At 53.1% G+C, this 22,395-nt stretch overlaps 1 protein-coding gene across 2 annotated transcripts in view; it reads left to right on the top strand.

Annotated features, from left to right (window-relative positions):
- The window catches only part of CAPN5 (calpain 5), a 41,521-nt gene that overhangs the window by 189 nt on the left and 18,937 nt on the right, over window positions 1-22,395 (top strand). The window contains exons 1-3 of one of the 2 annotated variants that reach the window (XM_032194148.1): window positions 5,146-5,162; window positions 9,587-9,763; window positions 21,300-21,431. In XM_032194148.1, the coding sequence (XP_032050039.1) occupies window positions 9,602-9,763; window positions 21,300-21,431 (294 nt within the window). In that variant the 5' untranslated portion in view covers window positions 5,146-5,162; window positions 9,587-9,601. Of the gene's footprint in view, window positions 1-5,145; window positions 5,163-9,586; window positions 9,764-21,299; window positions 21,432-22,395 lie in introns of those variants that run through there. The other variant, XM_032194141.1, reaches the window with a different exon arrangement.

The following is a 22,395-nucleotide window of genomic DNA, read 5'->3' as shown; positions in this document are numbered from 1 at the left end:
TTTGGGAAGGGCGCTGGGAGGGTGGCGCGGTGCTGGGGGGTGAGGGAAGGATTGTTTTTGGGGTAATTAAGCCACGCAGCCCCTCTTTGGGAGGAGCATCCCGCTGTCCGTGTGGGTAGCGAGCGGTGTCGGCAAAGCGCTGGGGGAGGCTGAGATTTTTGGGGGGTTTGCGGCAAGTTTTGGGGTGCCCGAAAGTTGGGGAGGAGGAGGGCGAAACCCCGCAGCTGCTCCCCTCGCTGCCTGCTGCCGGCACAAAGTTTGAGCAGCGAGGCCTCGCCGCTGGCTGGAGAGCAGGATTTTTGTGCTGGGAGAAAAAAAAAAAAATAAAATAATTGGAGGTTTCGGTATTGTGCTTTGTTCCGTTTTTTTGGGACAAACCCAAAGGCTTTTAGGAAGTCGCGTGGAAAGTTAGGGCGAGAGAGCTCGGGCAGCCCAGGCTGCTGGGAAGAAGGGAGCTGATGTTCCCCGCCTTCCCGAGCAGGGATTTGAGCTTGGATTTCCCGTATCCCACTAGCAGGAGGCACGATCCTTTTCTCCCTCAAGGACCAGGCTGCAGTTTTTCCCCTCCATCCCCTCCCACCTCTTGCCCCGGGTGCTGGTTCCTCCTCCTGGGCTCAGCCTGGTGGCAGCATCGCTGCGGATCGAGGCTTTCCCCTTTCCTCAGCCATTGCTGGTCCCTCCCCAGCAGGGACTGGAGGATTTTAGGGAGAGGAGACGCTACAGGTCTCCTCCATCTGGCCCCACGTAGTGTTTGGGGAGCCTGGAGCAGGGCTGCGAGGCTGGCTGAGATGTTTTATGGAGGCTGTAAAAGCCCAGCAAAGGCAGAGAAGGGATGGGATTGCTGCTAAGGACATCCGAGGGGTGAACATGGGGAGATATCTGGTCCGGAGGACGGGGTTGGAACTGAGAAAAATGGGGGTGAATTCATCCCAGGGCAGCTGAGACTGGGAGACTTCTCCAGAGGTTTGGTGGTGGCTTTCCATCGGGGATGGAGTGGAGAGCGAAATCAGGGAACCAGAACTGGTCAGGGGAACCTCCTCGATTATGCCTCAAAACAATAAAAAGAAAAAAAAGGGAAAAAAGGAAAAAATAAATCCTGCTCTCCCTTGCCTGCTTGCTGCACAGATTAATAACAAAGCATCGATGCTTTAAGAAGGCTTTGGACCTGATCCCAAGAGCAGATTTAGACAGTGTTTGTGCTCGAGGACGGTGATGCTAAGAATGGGAGCATCCTCTAAAGCTGCTCATGCTTGTGAACTCATCACCAGGCACTTCTGGCTGGTCCAGAGGTGCCAAAATCCCTTTCCTGGATTAGTTCAAGCAGGCTCGTATGAGAAGGATGCACCTGAGGGCTGGGGCCATGGGGCTGGGCCCCCTGCTCAGGGTGGCCCTGCTGGAGCAGGGCTGGCACCACAGGGACCCGCAGCTGCCCGACACCACCAGATACTTGGAGATTTGGGATCCTGGGGTTCTGGGATCAGGCCCTTTCCCTCCTCCTCCTCGCAAGTCCCTGGAGATGGCAGCTCCTTGGCCTCTGGGGAGGTGCCTGCTCCTCCTTTACCCGTGGTGGGACACCCTTGGACACAGTTTATTTGCTGATATCTTCAGGGCTGAGCCTTCACCCGCTCTTCTGAGCCTCCTTTGGAGCACAAAAGCTCAAGAACAGGTTTTCATTGACCTGCTTCATGTGTGGGGCCAGGTGATGCCCCTCCACCTCCCGTCCCTGCTCCATCCCCGGGGGCAGCAGCACGGATGGGGCCGGGCGCGTTGCTCCGGCTCTGCTCGCTTCCAGCTGATTACCCAGGGAGAAAGGGCCGAGCTCGGCCATAAAATGGACACAAACCCATCGCCTTCATTGGGGCTGCTCTGCTGTGCACCAGCGGGGTGGCTGCCTGGCCCCAATGTTAACCCTTCCCCTGCTCTCGGGTCTCCCCCCAGCACCCTGGAGCCTTTCCATCCACGGGTTGCTTGTGCTAAATGGGTTTGTGGGGTGGGAGAGACCCCGCTTTGGTGCCTCAGCGTAGAGGTAGCTCCTTAGGAGCCTGTGGAAATGGTGCCATTGAGCTTTTTGCCTTTTCTAGGTAAAATAAAACCTTTATTTTCCGCGCTCAGCAGCGCGATTGCAGAGCTTTGTGCTCCGGGGCTGTGCCGGCGACGTGGCAGATGCAGATCCTTGCTGGGAGCCTCAGGTTTTGGGGCTTGTAGGGTAGGCATCTGGCTCTTCTGAGCCTCATCCAGCCCTTCTGAGGGGGCTGGACCTGTTTGTGCATCCCGTGGGCAGCTTTCATGTGCTCGACGGGGTATGGCCCAGATCAGCGGTGCTTTGACACATTTCACCTTAAAATACTCTCCGGCACGGAAAAAAAAGCTCCTTGCCCCTCGGTTTGCCCTTGGTGTCAGTCCTTCTGGGCTGTCCGAGCTGCTCCCTTTTCCCCTGCCCACACAGAGAAGAAGGAAGCGTGCCTGTTTGGTTGTTTTGTTTAAAAAAAAAATATTTATTATTTATTTTTGGAAGCCACACCTTGGTAAAGCGAGAGCTTCCCACCGAGTCTTGGCAGGCTGGCAGCTCCCGAAGCCCTGCAGAGCCGGTCCTGCCACCCGAGCTTGCTTAAACACTGCAAGGATCGCTCCGGGGTGGTTCCTGGGGTGAAAACCAAGGGAAATCTTGCACGGATAAAAGGTGAAGCCGCCAACCCTCCTTGTGCAAGCCGCCAGGTGCCAGCTCTTGCGTCGGAGCTCCTTGCGCGGGAGGAGTTATTGAGCCTGCAGCCGACAGCGGGTTTCTTGCTGGGAAGCGAAGCTCTTCCAAGGATTTCAAGGACTTCCAGCAGCATAAAGGGACTTTGGGAGGGTTTTTGGGTTGGGAGAGCAAGGTTTTAATCCGCCCAGATGGATATCGGTGCTCTGCTGGTGGCTCGCGGTCAGGGGAGCCAAGCGCAGTGTCCCCGCAGCCTCCTTTCCTAGCCCCTGTGCCTGATGTCCCACATTTGGTGCCGCAGTGCCCCTAAAAGTGGCATTTCCCCTGGATTTACCAATGGGATCAGCCCTTCAGTGTTCCCATGGTGTTTCCCTGCTGGCTCTGGGGGAGGAGGCAGGGGCTTGGTCCCCATCCCAGCATCTGCAGAGCTGGGGGGGCTTCAGGAGAGGAGAAATCCTCCTGGAGAAGGAGCCTTTTGAGCTGGATGGGTGGCTCCTTTCTAGCCAGTCTGTGTAGGGTCTCTCCTGGTGATGCTGCTGAATGTCCATGGGGGGTATTCATGGGGGTGGATGCTCTTAGAGGGGCGAGGATTTGGGATTTCACCCCCACGCAGGAGGTGGGACTCGCAGCTTGAGGAGCAGGGGCTCGGGCTCCCCCTTTGTGGTCATGGCTTCTGCTGGGAAGCCAAAGCGGCTGAGGATGAGTGCTGCATTTGGGCAGGAGACCCTACAAAAGGTTACGTCCTCTTGGTGGATGGAGATGTCCTGCATTTTGGGGAGGTCAAGGGGAATGCCCTTCTGCAGTCAGGCAGCACCCAGCTGGGCTCTGGGGTTTGCGGATTTGTAGGATGGGGCTCAGGAAGGGGCTCCCGAGGGGATTAAGACCCTACGGAAGGGGAAAAACAAAAAGAGGGGCACCAAGGGGGAGGAAGGCAGAGTGCCATGGTGCTTCTGTGCCGGGGCTGATCCCGTAGCACCCGCCTGCCTCCCTCCAGCTCTGTTGGAGCAGCTGCAGTCCCGTTATCTCTCCTGCTTCTCGGGCACGCGTCTCTGCATCGCTCGGAGTTCAATTGCTTTAATTATCCCAGCGGCTGCAGAAGCAATTGAAGGCTGAGCATTTGCGTGGAGACGTGCCGCATTTTATCTGTGCTTAATGACGGGTTTTCTGAATGAATTTCCCCAAAACCTCTTCAAGAAGCCTTGCTGCGGCCCCGAACGCCCGAGCACGAGGCTGGCTGCGCTGCCTCAGGCAATGCCCCGTGACTCCTCTGCCTTTCCCTCTGCAGGGATGTGACGGGGGCACAGGTCTGCCCTTGGGCCATGGTTTTGTCCAGCTGGCAAGAAAATCGGCCTGAGCGTATTGTAGCGGTGCACGGCGTCCTGGGGAGCCGGTGTGAGCAGATTTCCAAGAGCCTGGTCCAGACGTTCAATTAGAAGCCCTGAATAAATAATAGAAATATGCATTCAGCCTGGCCCTGCACAGAAAACATCCCTGGATTGACTTATTTTTGAATGAATGGTGATCAAAAGGGATGCGGAAAAGGGATGCTCCTGTAAGCTGATGGGGTGGGCAGCGTGTGGCCAGCACCGTGGGGTGATGCCCATCGTGTCTTCCTGGGCTGAGGATGCTCCACGTGGCCCCGGAGGAGCTCCCTGGCAGGGATTTGTTGGGAAGTGCCAGGCGAGCTCAGACGTGGCCTTTCCCTTCCTTGCGCTGCTCCCTGTAATCATTAACCAGGGTCACAGCTCGGTGGCGAGGTGATCGCTATCTCCACAGGCTGGGCACTGGCAAAACTCACGAATTCATCTTTCAGTGCTGGCCTTAGCCACTCTCTGAGGGTTTTTAACCCTGCTGTGGCACGGGACACAACCCTGATATAAAGCCAGCAGTGGTAGGGCTCCTGGGGACATGTGGCCCTGGTGGGGTACCCAAAATTGAGCTCCTCCATCCTCCCCAGCCCACGAGTGGGTCGGGATGAGCTGTACCCCAAACAGTGAATTTCTCCTGCTCCTTTCTCCATCCCTCAGACAAAACTGGCAGCCTGGGCACATCCTGATCCCATCTCTCTTAAAGTCTGCAATGACAACGGCCACAAAAGCATCTCTGGCCAGGCAGAGCTCGACCGTGGCAGCTCAGCAAGCTGGGGCTGAGAGAGGAGCTCCAGCAACAGGTTAACGGGTCGGGGCATCCCCAGATGGTTATTTGTAGGAACCAGGCAGGGTGTGACAGCCAGGAGCTGGGATCACTCACAGCAGGACCGCCTTTCCTCATTCCTTTCCAGGTGAGTCACCACTTGCAAAGTGCTGCAGGAAGAGAGGGCAACCCTGCACTGCTGTGCACCCTAATGACCTGCTGGCACCAGGGTGGAAAAACACGTGTTTGTGGGTGGCTGTCCTGACCCGTTAACCCCGGGTTTTCCCATTAAAACCAGACCTGGAAGCTGCAGCTCCGTGCAAAGCCATCGGTGGGTTCTCAGGGTCCCTGCCCCGCTCCCACCACGAGGTTTCATCAGGGAGCACTTGCCGTAGTTAGGTGCTTGTAAAAAGCTGGGCTTATTCACTCCAAAAGGACAGTCTGAATCCCATCAGGAATTTTTGGAAAGACTAAATCCACTCTGTCTACACCCAGTTTTTTTTGGTTTGTCCCTGTGTGGGCACACACAACTAAACCTAACTAATACCACCAAAAGGTGCTGCGCTCAGGGGTGCGGATCCAGACCCCAGCTGTGCTGCTGACAAAAGCCAGATCTGGATAAAATATCATTAAGAGTATAAAAGGTTGCTTTAGCTTTAGCCTGGGGGGGCTTTTAGCTGTTAGATGAGAACGGAGAAACTTTTTTACCTAGATAAAGGCCAGAAAAGGGACGTCCAACCTTCCGTTCTTCATCAGCTTTGTTTCAACGAGTTAACAGCTGTAAATTCCCAGTAATGTGCATTTTAGCTAAAGCACCTACTTAAAAAAAAAAAAAAAAAAAATGCCCAGCTGCTGAGGAACATCTGGAGCTGAAGAACCTTCGGCTTCCCATGGGAATTAGCCTCCCCGGTTTACCGCCGTCAATTTGCGGGGAGATGATGCCTTTGATGTTTTCTGATTTTCGCCGGTGTGGCTTCGCCTCCCGGTCCCTGCGGGCATGGCGGGTGCGGGCAGGATGCTCTGCGGTCCTGCTGGCTCTAGGCCACACCATTTGGAGTCCAGCAGAGCGATGGCAGGCGGCCCCGTGGGAATGGGAAAAGGGTTTGGGATCGCGGCTCGGACCTGCTGCCAGCTCCACTGCCAGTCCCTATGACCCTTAAGTGTGACTGAGACTTTGTAGCCTGAGGCTCGAGGCTTTTTTGGTTGTAGAAACCTTGGCTAGGAGGTGTGGAGTGCTTATCTCACCTTTAGTATAGAAAGGGATCCGTGGTTTGATTGCTTCTTTTGTGGGTTGTAGGAAATGTGTGCATGAAGCTGTCCTTGCGTCGACAGCATTTCCTCTGCAGGGATGGATTTTTGTGTTGGCAGGAGGGTGAGCAACCCCAGCACTGTCCCATCCCAATGTTTCACATCAATAGAAACACCCCAGGAGGCAAAATAATGATTTAAATAAACATTTTAGCCAGAGCCTGGCTGCCCATAACTTCACCTGGTTGGGATTCGGGCAACCAAAGACGAGGTCCCCGCCTCATCTTCCCCTTGACCGATCCCACACCTTTGCAACGTGATATCAGAAATATCTCCTGCTCAGCGAGGACGCAGATCCCGTCCTCTGAGAGTAAACTGTTTAGTCTGACTCGGAGGCAGACAAATAAAAGCTGTGGGATCTGCAAGCAAGGAGCCCTTTGCTCCTGCCTGGGGCGCAGCCTTGTGATAACGTGGATGCGGCGAGCCCGTGCCAGCTGCTTGTGGCACGGAGGCTCTGGGCTGGAAGGGAAGGAGAGAAATTGGTTTCAGAGAGAGAAAGGAAAAGACTTTCAGGCAGTATTTGGTCCTGGCCAGCTCTGGCACTGTCATTACTTATCCGCCTTGCAGTGATCGCTACCAGCTGGCCGGGAGCTCTACGCCTGGGCGATGCTGGGGGTGGAAGGGGGAGCCCACAGCAGCCCTGAGTCATGCCTTTGGCTCCTTCCTCGAATCACAGTTTCCTGCTTAACTGCTTCGTGACTGATCCGAGGTCGGGCTCAGACCAGTTTTCAAAATTTCAGCTCTGCAAAGAGAGTCAGGAGCACGGATTTCGCTCCCTACCCAAACACACAAATGCCTGTGCTTGTAGTTTTGCTAATTCATGCATGAAAATGCCCGGTTCCCCTGCTCCTGGAGCATCCCCGCTTCGTGCAAGAAGGCAAGAAGTAATTAGGCAGCCCTTGAGCATGTTAATGTCGCAGATCTGAGGTTCGGTCTGGTAAGCATGAAATGCTGCAAATTAAAGACAGTAATGAATTTTAACACTGCCCCGAGAACATCCTTCTCCCTGCCTCCCTCCCCCCTTGCTTTTGATTATTTTGCAGGGTTTTTAAATGACCCTGAGCAGTATCCTTTTACATTTAGCTTGGCTTTTCCTTAGCAACTCAAATCTGTTTCCGCCCTGTCGGCCAAGGGTTGAGTCACCCCGAGGTGGGACAGCAGGGCAAGGAGTCAGTCCCCTTCTCCTGAGTGAATTTGGATGGCAGGAAAGCTGGGGATCCTTGGCCAAGAGGGCTAGGACATGGGGATGGACATCTCCCAGGGCTTCTCACGGAAGTCAGCACTGCAAGGGGCCTTGAAAAACACGGCTCCAAGCTGCGGTTGCAGAGCAATTTTACGGAGGAGCAGCCAAGTGCCAGCCCTTGGCCACAGGACAGGCTGTGGAGCGGTGTCCAGCATCACCTGCATCAAACCCACAACTCCTGCCTTAACACTATCCTGGCTCTCCAAAAGCCACCAGACTTCCCTCCAGGCTCCCTTTCTAAATCTCACAAGCTCTTTCTGCACAGCATCTCATGGAAATGTCCCTTCCATGGGCAGCATCCTTCTCTCCCAGCCCGAAGTTTTCGTGCAGGAGGTGGCTGCCAACCGTCCCCTCCTGGGGCTGCTGCTTGGCCTGTGGCTTTCTGCAGCGCTGAGTGCTGTCACTGCCAAAGTCCTGCCTGGTTGTCACTCGAAAGGAGCTCATTCATTGTTGGGATGTCCCCAGGGAGGTCATGTTTTCTCCCATCTCATCCCCTTCTTCTGCTGGAGATCTGGAGGCTAGCTCGTGTCCTGGCCCTCTTGGCAGCCTGGGTGTAGGTTTTGTCTTCTGAGCACATTCCCTGCTCATTGAGGCTGTTTGCTCTCCTGAAAGGGTAAATCTGGTGTACTATTGAGCTCTTGATACCAGGCCATTTATTTTAAGGCTTTTCTAAGGGCAGGTGATGCATCTGGGGCTCTTTGTAGCACCTGGGAGCCTGTCCTGAAAGCAAGGAGAAACTCCCTGAAACATCAGCGTCACTAGGAGCCCTTTAACCACAGCACCCCACTGCTTTGCCAGGCTGCCTTCAAAGGCTTTTGTATGAATTAATGCTTTTTTTAACCAACCCCATGCAGCTGAGTCCTAGCCTTGGTCTCCAAATACAGCAGGTCACGCGCTGCACCAAAGGCAGAGCTGGGACTCCTCTCCCTGTCTTTGGCACATAAAATAAGATGTTATAAACTACAAAATCCCAAATCCATAGTCCTGTAGGATCGTCACTAAATGCTCACTATGTCTGCATTGGGGTAGGTGGGTCGCTGGCTGGGTGGGAAATATGGGAGGGAAAGCACCACAAGATGCTTTAGCAACCACTCCTCAGTAGCAGCGAACCACAACTATGGGGGATAATTTGGGTTCACTTAGGCCCTGGGTGATGAGCACTTGTGCTGCTAATCAGGCTGATAAATAATTAAAACCTATGTTTTGCTCTTCGGTTTTGCAGAGGTGAAGTGGTTTTGTCTGGCCCAGGAGAGAGGAAGCTGGCTGGGTGAGGGATGCTCTCATAGGATTGCTCTGATCAGAAAGTGCATTGCTTTAGGCTCACTAATTGTCATGGATTCAACAGGGCATCCCATTTTGAGGAGAAAGACGGCTCATTCATGGATAAATATGGGGTACCGATAGGGAAGTAGCTTTGAAAGGTCTGTGATTTAGCAGAGGGGAGCAACAGAGAGGTCCTCCTACCCTTGGACCTGCTGTGGGGCCAAGGTGATTCAACCTGTGGGGTGGAGGGATGAAAACAGGAGCAAAGGGGTTGGTACCCAATGACCAAGCCACAGAGATGTTGGGGTGATGATGGAGAGGAGCTGCTCTCCCTCAGAGGCGTTTGGGCAATGGTTTCCTGCTGTCTCCTGGATTGCTAAATTCATCTCTCTGCCCTAGAAGCTAGACGCTTGTCAAGACAGAATAATTAATCCAAAAACACATGGTGCGCTGCCAAGAGGCTGTTTTTAATTAAAAACAGACCCGATCAAGTCTACTGAGAAGCTGGCGTCTCTGATGGAGCCATGAACTGTGTGTGTGTGTGTGTAATTTGGGGCTGCATGGCGGGGGCAGAAGGTGATTCTTGAAGCACTGGCTCTGCACTCATTGCTGCTTTCCGAGCAGATACATGACCATCGCTTCATGGCAACAGAGGGATGTTTCCTGCAGTCTTTGAAGGGAACAATCAAGATTGTCCCCTTCAAAGGACCAAATAAGTTCTTAATTCACTAAAAGGCAGGTTGTCATCTCCTTTGGTGGTAGTGGTGGTGTTTTGGTGGTTTTTGGCCAACTCTGGGGGAAGTGGGAGTCCCATATCCAGGAAGGAGCACTTGGGCTTAGCCATCACTTTTGGGTCTCCGGCCATAACTTTTTGGTCCAGGAGAAGTGGGTGTCCCTGGCCAGACCCTATAGATCTCACTCCTGCTCTGCTGTCCTCCCAGGGCCGGTGGGGAAGGATGTTTTCCTCGGTGAAGCCGTACGAGAACCAGCGCTACGCCTCCCTGAAGAAGGAGTGCCTGCGGAGGAAGCAGCTCTTCGAGGACCCGCTCTTCCCTGCCAACGATGACTCTCTCTTCTACAAGTCGAGGATCCAGGGCATCCAGTGGAAGCGGCCAAAAGTAAGTGTGCCTGTCCCCTTGCCCCATAACACCAGGCTGCTCTGCCCTCAATGAGCCCCAGGAGCAAAGGAGCCCCTTGGCTTCTCCGTGACTCAGTTTCCCCATGGATAAAAAATGGTTTGCAGCCTGACCGCTGGATGATGCTGTGAAGGCTGGTGGCTCTGGCAGAGCAAAGACATGTCTTTGAATGTTCTTCCTCATCCAAGAAATGGGAAAGAAAATATTGATGGGTAAAAGAGGTGTTTTAGGGGTCTTTGGGATGTGGGGTTTGGGGGCTGAGTGTAGTGATGCTGGTTCCTCACTGCAGCCATGACTTGCTCAGCAGCTGCCAGCACCCACAGAGCTTTCGATGGTGTTGGGCACTGCTGTCCTCCTTCCCCTTAACTCTTCATCTGGCAGTGCCGAAATGCTGGAGGGGAAAGGGATGCGCAGGCCTGGACCCACAGCGACAGCTGTAGGGGCAAAGTCAAATCCATCCCTTCTCTCCTGAGCAAAACCATGCCACTGCTGCTCACGCAGAGCCCACGTCCATCTGTGTGCCCTCTGCGAAAGGTCCTCCATGTGTCCTCGCTGCTGGGGGGAGACCAGCAAAGGGCTACAAGGATGATGAAGGACTTGAGCAAGGCCTAAGGCCTTGAGACAAGAAGGCTCAAAGGGGGGATGTTATCAGTGTGTATAAATATCTGAAAGGCCAGGCTCTGCTCAGGGGTGCCCAGGGCCAGGCCCAGAGGCCCCGGGCCCAGCCTGGAGCCCAGGAGGTGCCCTCTGCCCCTCAGGAAGCACTGCTGGGCTGGGTGGGTGCCGGAGCCCTGGCACGGGCTGCCCGAGGAGCCGATGACCTCCTCGCCCACACAGCAGCCCGAAATATCAGCTGGCCTTCCATGAGACAGTGCTGTGTCTGTCTGAGTGAGGGCAGTCACACGGAGGGGGGACAAAAAGGCTTTGTGTGACGGGAGGAGCTGGCTCCTTCTGTGTGGCAGGCAGGGCTGAGCCCCCAAGGAAGGCTCCTCATAGAAGATCTCAGTTCCCTCTGCTCTACCCTTCTGCTGCCTTCTGAAGATAGGTCACCATGATTTAGTCTCATGGCTGGAGACAATATAAAATCACAGAAGCATTCAGGTCGGAAAAGATCTCTAAAATCATCTCATCTAGCCTTTAACCTAGTCCTAAAGCCCACCACTGAGCCAATCTACTAAGTTCTACATCTACACGTGTCTTGACTCCAGGGATGGTGACTCGAAATGAATCACAAAATCGTCTTGCACGTAACAAAAGATAGCAGATGGGTGATGCCCGAGTCTTTCTAAACAACTTTCTTTGGGACTAAAGGGTAGGGAAACGTCTGACGCTCACCGCACATCTGATGGCAGAGAGCTGGGTGCTGGTGTAGGTGGCCAAAGCACATTTGCTCATCTTCTGCCGAGCATCTGTGTCTCAGAGCTTGCTGCTGGAGCCACGGATGTCTGTGGATATTTGGGCTTTATCATTCACAGACTTGCCAGTGCTTCTTTTCAGGGAGAATGGAGACCTTTTCTGAATGGGTGGCCCAAATCTTCTCCCCCTGGTTTTCTGGGTTTTGGCTCGCTTGCGGCTCTTGGTGGCCAGGCTCATAGCACCCTTGCTGAGGGAGATGTGAGCTCAGCCAGCAAGGTAGGAGGCAGCAGTGCCTCCTTCACTGCCTGTGCACCAGATGAAGGGAATTTAACCAAAAAAAAAGTTTGAAGCCCACGTTGAGAAACCTCAATGTCTCCTTGATGTTGTTGTCTGGCAGGATCCGAACAGACTAGCTGCCCTGACCACAAAGTTGGCATTAAAAAATGAAGAATTTGGGCTCACATCTGCTCTGGCTACTGCTGAAGTTTCCAGAAGCCTCTTTCTCTAAAGCACTTCTCCAGTTTTTTCCTTGCAGTTGTCCATGTTGGGAAAAGTGACTGAATTTTGTGGGGAGAAGAACTGCTTTGTGCCAAGCAATGCAAAGTGATGCTCCTCACTACTGGCCCCAATTCTGCCTGAATTCATACTGCTTTGGAAAGGAGACAGCCCAGCAAAACAGGGTCAGCATCTTCTGTACGAAGGCAAACTCAATGAGTCTGGGTGTCAGGGATCTTGATACTGATATTGTCGCTTTGCAGGGCAGCTGGGAGAAGGTGTAAGAAACTCCACAAATGGCACAGCAAAAAATCCCGCTTTGCTCTGAAACAACCTGACACCCACTGCAACGGGTCTTGCTGCCTGCCCAGCATGAAGAAAAGGTTGGGAGAGACGGGGTAGAGCCTTCACAGGGAAACCCATGGGTTTCTCCAATTCAATTCAGCATTTAGTAGGGTCCAAAATGTCCATGAAGGTCAAATCAACTGCCCTGCTTGTGCAGTGATTGCCCTGAATGGTTATTAGGCACCAAAAAGTTCTTCCAGTATCCTCTTTCTATCGCAACCAGCAAATCCTTCCTTGTGCAATCTTTTTTTAATTCTTATTTAGAAAACAAGCAGAGTGCTTTAGGAACTTCCTGACCCAGAAATGACGTCCACCAGTCTCTGGGACGCTGCCTGCAGGCAAGGGATGCTGTGTGTGCACCTCTGTTATCTCCCAGGACCGTGGCCGTGGTTTGTTTTGGAGAGTTTCAGCTACAGCTGTACGACAAAGCGCCAGAGTTCACCATGCCCCGGGCTTTGCTGCGAAAGCAGAGTGGGTGGAGAGTGGGAACAAAAAGCGTCAGCTGTTAAAAACAACTGTTTGCTTTCGCAGAAAGGGTGGCACTTACAATCTGTGCAGAGAAGCGACATGCAGGAGCCACGGTTTTCACCCCTGCGTGAAAAGGAACTACTGAACTCGCTGGGAATTAGCTGTGGCAGAGGCAGGATCTCATCCCTGTGTGTTTACACGGCACTCGGAGTGATCTAAACAGCCCATCGTGTGTGCACGTCCTTCCTTCCCAGCACCCAGATCCTTTCTGCTCCTCCGTCTCCTCCCAAAGCCTGGGGCTGCTTTGGCCAAAAAAAAAAGCAAAAAAAGGTTTTGCTGGAGCAGCTGGTGAATAGCCCGTCCCAATCAGGCTGAGATTTGCTTCAATTTCCTCCCACATCTGGCCTTGCAGAGTTTCCTGGAAGGGGCTCAGCCTTCTTTTCCCCAGCGGAGCATCCTCCCTCCCTCCCTCCTTGCTCCCCCTGGCTTCCAGCCCTGCTCGGGATGCCAGCTCTGTGCACAGCTGGGTGAGCCTCGAATCAGGCTTTGGCTTCAGACATCTTCCAGCACAGAAATTAGCCAGAAAGCTAATTGCTCAGATGTGGCGGGGAAAGGGAAGGTGTACTGGGAAGGGGATCCCAAAGAGCTCTGATTTTGTGCAGCCATGTGAAAATGGGACCGGCTGCTCGTCACTGAGCCAAAGCTGATGTTGGAGCTGGCTGGGACAGCATCAGGGGTTCCTTTTGTTCCCTTTTTTTTTTTTTTTTAATTTTTGGCAGAAACCTCGGCTGTTGCGATAGAAATCTAACTTTTTTTTTAGGGGTTTGGGCTGAGCACAGAGCCCAGTGCTTACAGCTCCTCCTCCCCCTGCTCTGAAGGCGAGGGAGATGTCTGTAATTCGGGCACGTGGTGCCTGATCCTCAGGCTCTGAGTTCTTCACTCCCCATTTGAGACACGGATGCTGCAGTGCAGCACAGGAGCAGCGGTTTGTCTGTGAACCGAGTGAGATAACCCAGGTTTTTGGGAGCCAGGGAAAGCACCAGCCTCTGCTCCCTGGGCACAGACATCAGGATATGTGGGAATGTCACAGAGCTGCGCCAGGGGAGGCTCAGCCTGGACATCAGAAGTTTCTTTACCATGAGGGTGCTCAGGCACTGGCACAGGCTCTTGCTAAACGGCAATATTGTCTGAGTGCAGGCAATATTTGGAGGAGAAAAGCTGAGAGTCAGGTTAGTTTGGGGGGGTTCAGGTGTTTTGGGCAGGGTTACATGCAGCTGGAGCTCGGGCAGCAGCAGGGCCGTGGCATTTTCACTCCTGCTTTGGCACCGGGGAGAGATGCTCTCATTCACAGTCCTTTCTATTCTTATGTTTTGCTTCCAGCCAGACAAGAGAAATCTTGTTTTATAAAGTAGGAAATAACCATTTTTTTTTTCAGTAGCTACTGCTGTGTCAGCCTGGTGTATATCTTGCTTGATTTTGGGTATAGTTTTAGCCCTTATCTCCTGAATTCAGTGCTCCTGCGTTTGGATGAGGAGGAGATGCTGCAGGGGGGAAGAGCATCGCTCAGATCCCCTTCTTCCCTGCGTTATGAAGTACTTAGCTCCTTTCTGCTGCTGGATGAGGGTTACACAACCCGTCCCCGTGGGCTTTTCCTGAAATGGGAAAGGAGACAATGAACAGATTCACTAAAAGCAGGAGCAGCCGCAAGTTTCTGCATTAAAAGGTCTTTCCCCCGGTGCACAGCACAGGCTGGGAAGCTGGCAAAAGCACAAGGGTGCTGATAAGAAGGAAGCCAGGGGTTAAATCCTTGCAGTGCTTCTCTCCAAGAGCTCACCTGAAGCAGTGGCATGGGGTGCATGGAGGCCACTAAATGCTCAGAGCACGAACCTTTTGGCCTCCTGTATCCCTCTCGGTCCCTCTCCATCCAGAAATACTATCCCCAGGTACTGGTGCTCAAAGGACGTCTCTGCTCAGCTTTCTGCAGCTTTATGGTCTACCTCATTTGGTTTTGCTCCTGCCCGAAGGAGGCTGGGGATGCTCACTGCCACCAGACGGGTGAAGGCACCGTCTCCTCTCACTGGGAGTCTGTCTGTCTGCAGCCCATCACGGGAGCCGGAGTCCTTCCAGATCTTTGCCTTTCCCAGCTTAGGGATTTATGAGCTGCTCCCCTGTTCATTTATCTGATGCGGGTTGTAAAGCCAGGAGCTGCTTGCCAGTCTGGTTGCTCCACGCCAGCAAAAGGTTTGGTCACCTTTTAATGCGCTCTCTGCACTTCCCTCATTTATTTTTTATTTTTTTTTGTAAGCTTTAAGTCAGCGCCGTTCGCTGACTCCGCCGAGGCAGGCTGAGATCATTTCTGCTGTTATTTATGATGAAGAGCTCTCAGTTCTCTCCGAACTCGATGCTGACCCTGGAGCCGTTCCAGCAGATCTCACCACATCCTCCCGTGGTGCCGGGCTCTGCACAAACGCTCTCCCCCTCTTCGCCCCCCTGCTAAGCTGCCCGGCTCGATAAGAAAGCAGCCAGCGAGTCTGCTCCTTCCTCGGCCTCAGAAGGACGCAGTCATAAACGCAAAACCGATGGTAAAATCAGTAGATTAGATTCATCGCCTGCATTTTAATGCAATTGCATGTCTGCAGAAGCTAGACGTTATTACAGCTGTGATGGAGAAGAGGATGGTAGCAGAGGGTGGCACGGAAAGGAGCCCTGGGCATCTGCTGCCCTCTCTGCGAGGAAATGGTGCAAATTCTCGCAGATTTGGCTCTGGGGAGCACAAAAGGCACACTCGGTCTGTGGAGCAGGTACGGAGCTGGCTGTGCCCTGGGTAATCCCAAACTTTTTATCTCGGTGCAAGCTCAGAGGTGCTGGTGAGCCGTGGGAGAAGGGGACCTTGTTTGCTGAGCTCTCGAGGCCTCACCCAGCCTGGTTTCTGGTGGTTTGGGGCAGCAAAGGGCAGGTGGCTCTCCTTGCAAGAGGACAGGGAGCTTTTCTGGGGAGATTTTGTAGCTAAACACCATCCTGGAGCACCAGGGTGTGGAGGAGCATGACAGTTCCCACCCAGCCTGCCTCCGCCAGCATCACGAGCCCTTCCAGGCGGTAGCTTCGGTGCTGATGCCAATTCATCTCCCCTCCGTCCTCCTCCCAGCTTCCATCCATGCATGAAACTCCTCAAATTACCAGCCCTCGATGCCTTGCAGGCGGCTGATAAGGCAGCTTCAGAGCTGGATGCCAGAGTTCATCTCGATCGTGCGTTTCCAAAGCCGGGCAGATGCTAAGGGGGGAGCAAAGCCACTTGGCACCGATGCTGTGCTCTGACGGCAACCCTTGCCCCATTGCTGTCCTCCTCGAGGGTAATTCCTTGCTCACAGCCTCTCCACGAGCTGCTGCTGCTCCTCTGAGCATCCTCGGAGGGGATGGGGCTTCAGGGGGCTCCATCTCCAGGTCCTGCTGACCCTTTCACTGAAGCCCTTGCAAAGCGGCTTGGTGCTGAATAGCGCAGAAGGAAAATCAAACCCTGGGTGCGGCAAAACTGACATCAGCTGCTGCTGCAAGCGATTAAAGAGAGAAACAAATAAAAGGAAGCATGGGTGGGAGGATGAAACCCCACAGCTGGAGCAGAGAAGGAGCCAGGGGGACCTGCAGGCGATGTGCTGGCCGAATTTCTGCCCGGCGAGAGGTCACGGGACTTCCTCGAATTAACTTCCCACTGAGCTAAAGCAGAGCCGCTTCCTCTGGGCACCAGCCAGATTTATTTAAAGCACTTCCAGGAGAAGAAAATACACCACAGCTCAGGGTCGCTGGCTGTAAAGACCAGCCCCAACCTCTGGGTTTGAACCTGTGAGTGTGAGAGGTGGGTTGGCTTCAGCAGCCACCCCCTGGGTCTTGTGTGTGCTGAGAAAATCGTGCTTCTGCATTTCTGTCCTGTTTTAATTCCTGGAAACCCTGTAAAGCATCTGTGGTCGGTGCAGATGGATACATAAACCCGTAAAGAAGCAGGTACAAACCCTCTCTCCATCATCTCTCCTTCTTGCCTTGCTCAGTGTACCTTGGACTCTTGGATCCAGGAGCATCGAGGGGTTGACCAGGAATGAATCAAAGCATCTGTCTCTGTCAACACCCCAGGGCAAGGGCTTGTCCTTCCCTTGCTGCCAAAGGACTGATGCCGTCTGAATGATTTGTGCAGAAGATTGAGGTCTCCAAGTCGTCCCTTTTTAAAATAAAGCCCTGGCACAATTTGGCAGTAAGTGGCACGGCACCGTTTCTCCTCTGGTACACATTATTTATCGCAGAGACTCTGCAAACGCTGCCCCAGAGCCCTGCAGGGATTAAAACAGTGAAATGTCCAGTGCAGGGAAGCTTGGTTGGGTGGATGTTTTGTCCCAGGGAAAGGTACCAAGCACAAGGAAATCCTTTAGACCTGTGTGAAACACTGTCAAAGGGGGGATGGACTGCTTGGGATGGAGCTGCCCTCCCATGCCTGTGCCCATCCTTCCCCACCTGGCGTGCTGCCACGTGCAGTTTTGGGGCTTGGTGCCTTATTTCTGCCAAACAAGGCATCTCACATCTCCCATATTTCTGTTTTTTTTTTGGCAAGGAGCCCCCATTTGGTGGTGTGTTCCTCTCCGTTCCCCTTCCAGAAGGAAAAGCACACACAAATCTTAATGGAGAGTGATCACGGATGCTCAGAGCTCTGCTGTGCCTTGGTGCAAACACCACCGACGGAGTTACACCAGAATTACTGGTGGAAAATGTAAACAACCAGAATTACTGGTGGAAAATGTCAACAGAGTGCTTCATGATGGGAGAAACCAGCTTAAAGTCAAACCACAGGCGTGTTCAGCTCGTTTACAGCCCGTGTAAACCTCGGCGTGAGGCTGGGTGGAGGCTCACCCATCACCAGGAGGGCTTGGCCAAGGTCTTGGAGCTGCTGGTGGCTTCAAAGTCTCACCTGGAAATGCTTTGGGTTGTCTGCGCTGGGAATACCGAGCAGCTCGCGAGGAAAACACTGGTGTCACTGAGTGGAGATGAGGTTTGCTGGGTTTTGGCAGCCCTGCGAACTCTGCTGGTTTCATGACCTGGCTGTGGCCTCGCAGGAAAGTCTCTGCTGAGTCACTCGGGTCGTTAAACACAGTCTGTGCTTCTGGAGGATGGCTTTCACACGGGGCAGGTTTCTGTGTTTGCAAAGCTACACCCAGAGGATGAATAACCAGAATAGGTGTGGGCTAGAAATCACTTCTTTAAATAGCTTCAACTCGCGATAACCTCCTTCGTCGTCATCGCCCCGGTTAGTGATTCATTTGGACTGTGGTGGGATCAAGCCCTGCTCTTGGATCAAGGTCTCATAAAAATGACGCAGCCACAAACCACGGGGCAGTTCCTAGCCCCGGGACAGTGTGGGAGGTGTCCCTGCTGAAATAAAACTAAGAGGTTTTGATCTGAGATATCCACTGCGGAGGTAATTTTCCTTTGCAGCTTTGGGTTCGCTCTTTTTCCATCTCTTGGCTCTTAAGATAATTAAAACAAAAAACTACGTGATTTAGATCTCTAAATAGTGTTTTAGAGGATGGGCTTTCAGTGAGTCCCTACAACTGGGATTCAGGCAGGATAGGGTTGGGCAGACAACATGTGCCCAACAAGAATTATGTCCCTTGGAGGCAGAAACGGTGCCGCTGAGCTCATGGCCACACTAGCTCATCCCAGGATTTCACAACAGTGTTGGAACGAGTGGGCCTTTTTGGATCATTTTTCCCCAAACCTTGTGTTTTCTCACAGTAAAGTTCTCTTGAATTGCTTCCTCCCTCCCACCAGCATGTCCCACCAGTGTGTTCTCCATGGACAAAAATTTTCTGGGACTTGAAACCAAGAGGGACCCAGAAGGACCAAGAGGGACCCAGAGGGACCAAGAGGGATCTTGGCAGGGATAGGATCAGAGGATGCTGCACTTGTTTCAGTCTCCTTCCCATCACCGAGCTCCTTCTCCATCTCTATCTGCTCCCGGGAGGGGCGGCACGCTCACAGCGCATCGCATCGCTCTGCATCTCCCTGCTTCAACAGAGATCTCCTTGCTGCCTTTGTACTTTGGATCCTGAGAAAAAAAAACAAACACTGGGGAGCCCCACCAGGCTGTTAAGCCTGCAAACTGACCTTTAGCTCCCGTTTGAAACCCTTTTTGTTGCCAGAACAGAAGGCTCGGAGCAGAGGTGCACGGGCAGAGTCGTGGGGCTGGCAGGGAGCGTGGTGTTCTGGTGCCTCCCTTGGCAAGCACGTCCCTGTTTGCTGCAGGTGCTCCCTTCGTGTGGGGTGGGAGCTGATAACAAATATGTACAGGTTCGGACACTCCCAGGGGATTAGGGATGTCTGACTGAAGCAGTAAAAACCACCCCAGAACAGTTTTATGGGGTGTAAATATTGCCAGCCAAGCCTACCCTGCGGTGTGCGTGAAGCTGAACCATTGAGAAAATGATAATCCCTGCGAAAACACAGACTCGTGGGGCTCTAAACTCACCCCATTCCCTTTCCTGGTGCCAGTCTTGTTGAATCTCTGTCACTGCCCTCTTGAAAAATCACATCCCAGGACGGGTACCTGAAGGGAACCAAAAGGACCTCAGTGTCAGCTGCCTGCTGTGCCGGGATGGCTGTGGGGGCGACACTCGTGGCACAAGGTCCCTTTGGTTCCCCATCACCCGGGAGGGGAAAGCACAGCCACACTAATAGATTATCCTGCTGATTTTGCAGGTCTGAGTGAAAGCATTGTTCCTGACACAGCCAGCCTCTCTCGCCCCGGCCCTGCAATGCAATTAGGCTGCTCCTTGCAAAATCTCGTTAGCAGAAACCCATCCTGGCGCGCAGCAGATGTTGCATCTCACTTGGTTGTCATCCCCTCCTCCCAGTTTTTTTTTTTTTTTTCCCTCCCTGCAGCTGGCTTGACATGCTCCAGACCCCCAGTGAGCCCAAAGCTCAGAAATCTGCAACAGGAAGCATTTATGATAAGGCAGTCACCAATTATAAAACCAATTAGAGGGCAATTTGCTCATTGCTGCCCTTTTTGTGGGGTTGGGCTAGCTGGAGACAGGAATTACATTTTCTGGTTTAATTGCAGCCAGAAAGAAAACGCCTGTTTTGGGGGAAATAGTACTAAAAGGGAGAGCAGAGGAAAAAACCGCATGCTTTTTGGTGGGAGGCAACATTACACCACCAAATGCAAGATAAGTGCAATGATCTGGATTTTTTTCTCCCCCTTAATGGATTTCAGTCCCCAGGGTGCGCGTGGGGGTGTGCTGCCTTGTTTTTTTCAGGGTTCCGTGTTTGCTTTTGGGAGAAGCCCCTGCCTGTGTAAATGTTATTCTTCACCTGGTTTCCGCCTCCTGCGAGGAAGGGAGGGGATGAAAGCAAGGTGGTGACCTTCTGTGGCCACAGCATCCCTGCCCCTCTCCTCCCTCTGCACACACAAACGCCAGGCCCTGTATTTCCACCTATCTGCAGGACAAGCCCTTTATCTCTTTCCGCTCCATCAGCAGGAACAGGGAAGCAAAGTGCAATGCCTGCCCTGGTTTTTGTTGTTTGTTTTTTTTTTTTGACCCAGTTCCTGCTGGTCCCCATGAGTCACGGGCTACATGGGCACGACCAGGGCCGTGTGTTGTGAGTGGGACCTCAGCAGCTTCTCTGGGGACCGAAAAACCCAGGTGAATTAATGCTGGGAAGCTCCGGTTTGAGGGATTTGGGAAACCTCAGGAGGTTTTTCAGGGAGGCTGACCCGTGGATGAGTCTTTTCATTTGCCATCTCTTGCCTGGCGATGGGGAAATCACCGCTAGCGGGCAGCTCTGCTCCTGGGGGAGAGCATCCAACACCCCTTACCCTCTGCTCACGTCTGCCAAGCAGCCTCTGTTCCCCCAATTTCATGTTCTCCCCACCCACACAACACCAAACGACCCCCTTTTTGTACACCACGGATTCACCCAAGGGTGGGGAAAGCAGCCGTGGTCCTCACCGTGGTTCCTCTGCCCCCTGAGGACCATTGAGAGCTGATCCCAGACACCCCCACCACCATCAGGCAGGGCAGAGGCATCCCCTGCTGCTTTCTCGGTGGTATAATGAAGGATAACTCCTGTTAATAATATAACTCCTGTTAATAACTCCTCTCCCACCTCTCTCTGCATTCAGGGATGCTGAAAAATAAAGCACAAGTGCCTCTTGGCTATTGCCTCCCTCTAGTGCTTATCCCAACCTCCTGCAACTCTGCAGCCTGGAGGGAACCAGCCCTTGGGCGTGATCCTGCCCAGTTTGTGTCCAGAGTTATTTTTCAGAGATTTTATCTTAAAATATAGAGTTATTTTTTAAGGTGTGCAGCGCTGGCTGGGGCCCATGGCTGAGCCCACCCTCTGTGTTGATTTTTTTTTTGGGTGAGCTGCTTGGGTCGGGCATTGTAATTCTTCCTCTAAATTCTCGGCTCTTCCCTAGTTCTGCTGGGGTTCATTTTTGGGTGGATTCCCAAGCCCCAGTGTTTGAGACCGTGGCTGTGGGTGATGCTCTCAGCTCCCGGTGCCTTCCACCAGAAAGTCCCCGGAGCAAAGTGAGAGGGGAAGAAGCTCGGACATCAGCTGCTGAAGGGTTTGCAGGAACAACAAGCGGCCCTACAGGAGATGGGTCACTAGGGCTGTAATGATGTGAAAATGTACTATTTTCTGGATAATTATAGCAGAAATGTGCTGATGCTGGAGCAGAACAACCACCCCGGGGAGGGGCGTCTGGTGCTGTGCCCATGTACTGCAGAGAGCACGAGGTTCTCTGCCAGGCAGCCTTGCTCCAAATTACCCCATTTCTTCATTTCCCCCGTGTTTTTCTCCTTTCCTGCAGGAAATCTGCGACGATCCCCGTCTCTTTGTGGATGGGATCAGCTCCCACGACTTACACCAGGGCCAGGTGGGGAACTGCTGGTTCGTGGCCGCCTGCTCCTCCCTGGCGTCCCGCGAGTCTCTGTGGCAGAAGGTAAGCGGTGCCCCACGCCAGGGGAAAGCTGGCCTGAAACACCCTCGTGTTGTGTTTGCCCGGCTCAAAAACTGCATTTTCGGGAACTCCTCAGGCCCCGAAAAGCCGTTCAGGTGAAAAAATTCTCCGAAAAGAGTATTTTTCAAGGGGAATTCAGTGGTCATGACCGCAGCCACATCACACTTGAGCCAAACGCGTGGCCGGTTTATCCATCACCAAGAGAGAATTGAGCCCCGTCCTGCCCTTCCAGCTCCTAAATCTGACCCTCTCCGCTCCAGAATAACCTAAAAATAAATAAATACATAAATCAGGAGGTGCTCAGTGCCACGTCTTGGCCAGCCTGTGCTCATTTCTACCACGTCTTCTGTGGCAGAAGAAGTAAATCCCATGAAAGGGAAAGCAAACGTAGCCCTCAGCCCCTGGTACAGGTGAGTCTCATCCTAGCACAAGAGACCAGCAAGTTGCAAGCCCCTTTTCCTAGCTTTTACTGCAAAAAAAAAAGGCAGCCACCAAAGCCCTGTAGGGTTGGCAGGGTCACCTACAGCCTCCTACTGCAACAGACCCAAAGGTTTTGCCTCCACCTCGTGCATCGGCTCTGCTGCTGCAGGTGGTTTTTGTGAGCTCCGCCTTGGGAATTTGTCACAGAATCCCTGTTTTCTGTTAAAACCAAGTCTTTCCTATACATAGGAAGAGGATGGCTGTTGTCAGCTCCTGGATAAGCACTGGCCTTGTTTGGGTTGTTCCTCCCCAGGGCAGGTTGTCCTCCCTGCTCACCATTCACCTCCAGCCTTGGAGGTGCCAACCAAACAGTAGCCAGGTCCCTTCGGACACCTCATTATTTCAGTTTGCCGGCAGCACTGCTCTTCCTCCCTTGGTGATTTTGCTGTGGGTGTTTGTGACTTCTCATTTTCCATGCCCTTAACCCTCAGAGGCTCTTCTTTACCCGCCGCCTTGCATCCCGTTC

Source organism: Aythya fuligula, chromosome 1 (assembly GCF_009819795.1).
Source record: "Aythya fuligula isolate bAytFul2 chromosome 1, bAytFul2.pri, whole genome shotgun sequence".
In the NCBI taxonomy this organism is placed as follows: Eukaryota; Metazoa; Chordata; class Aves; order Anseriformes; family Anatidae; genus Aythya; species Aythya fuligula.
The sequence above is the reverse complement of the archived record's forward strand: the minus strand, read 5'-3'. Positions and strand labels throughout refer to the sequence as shown.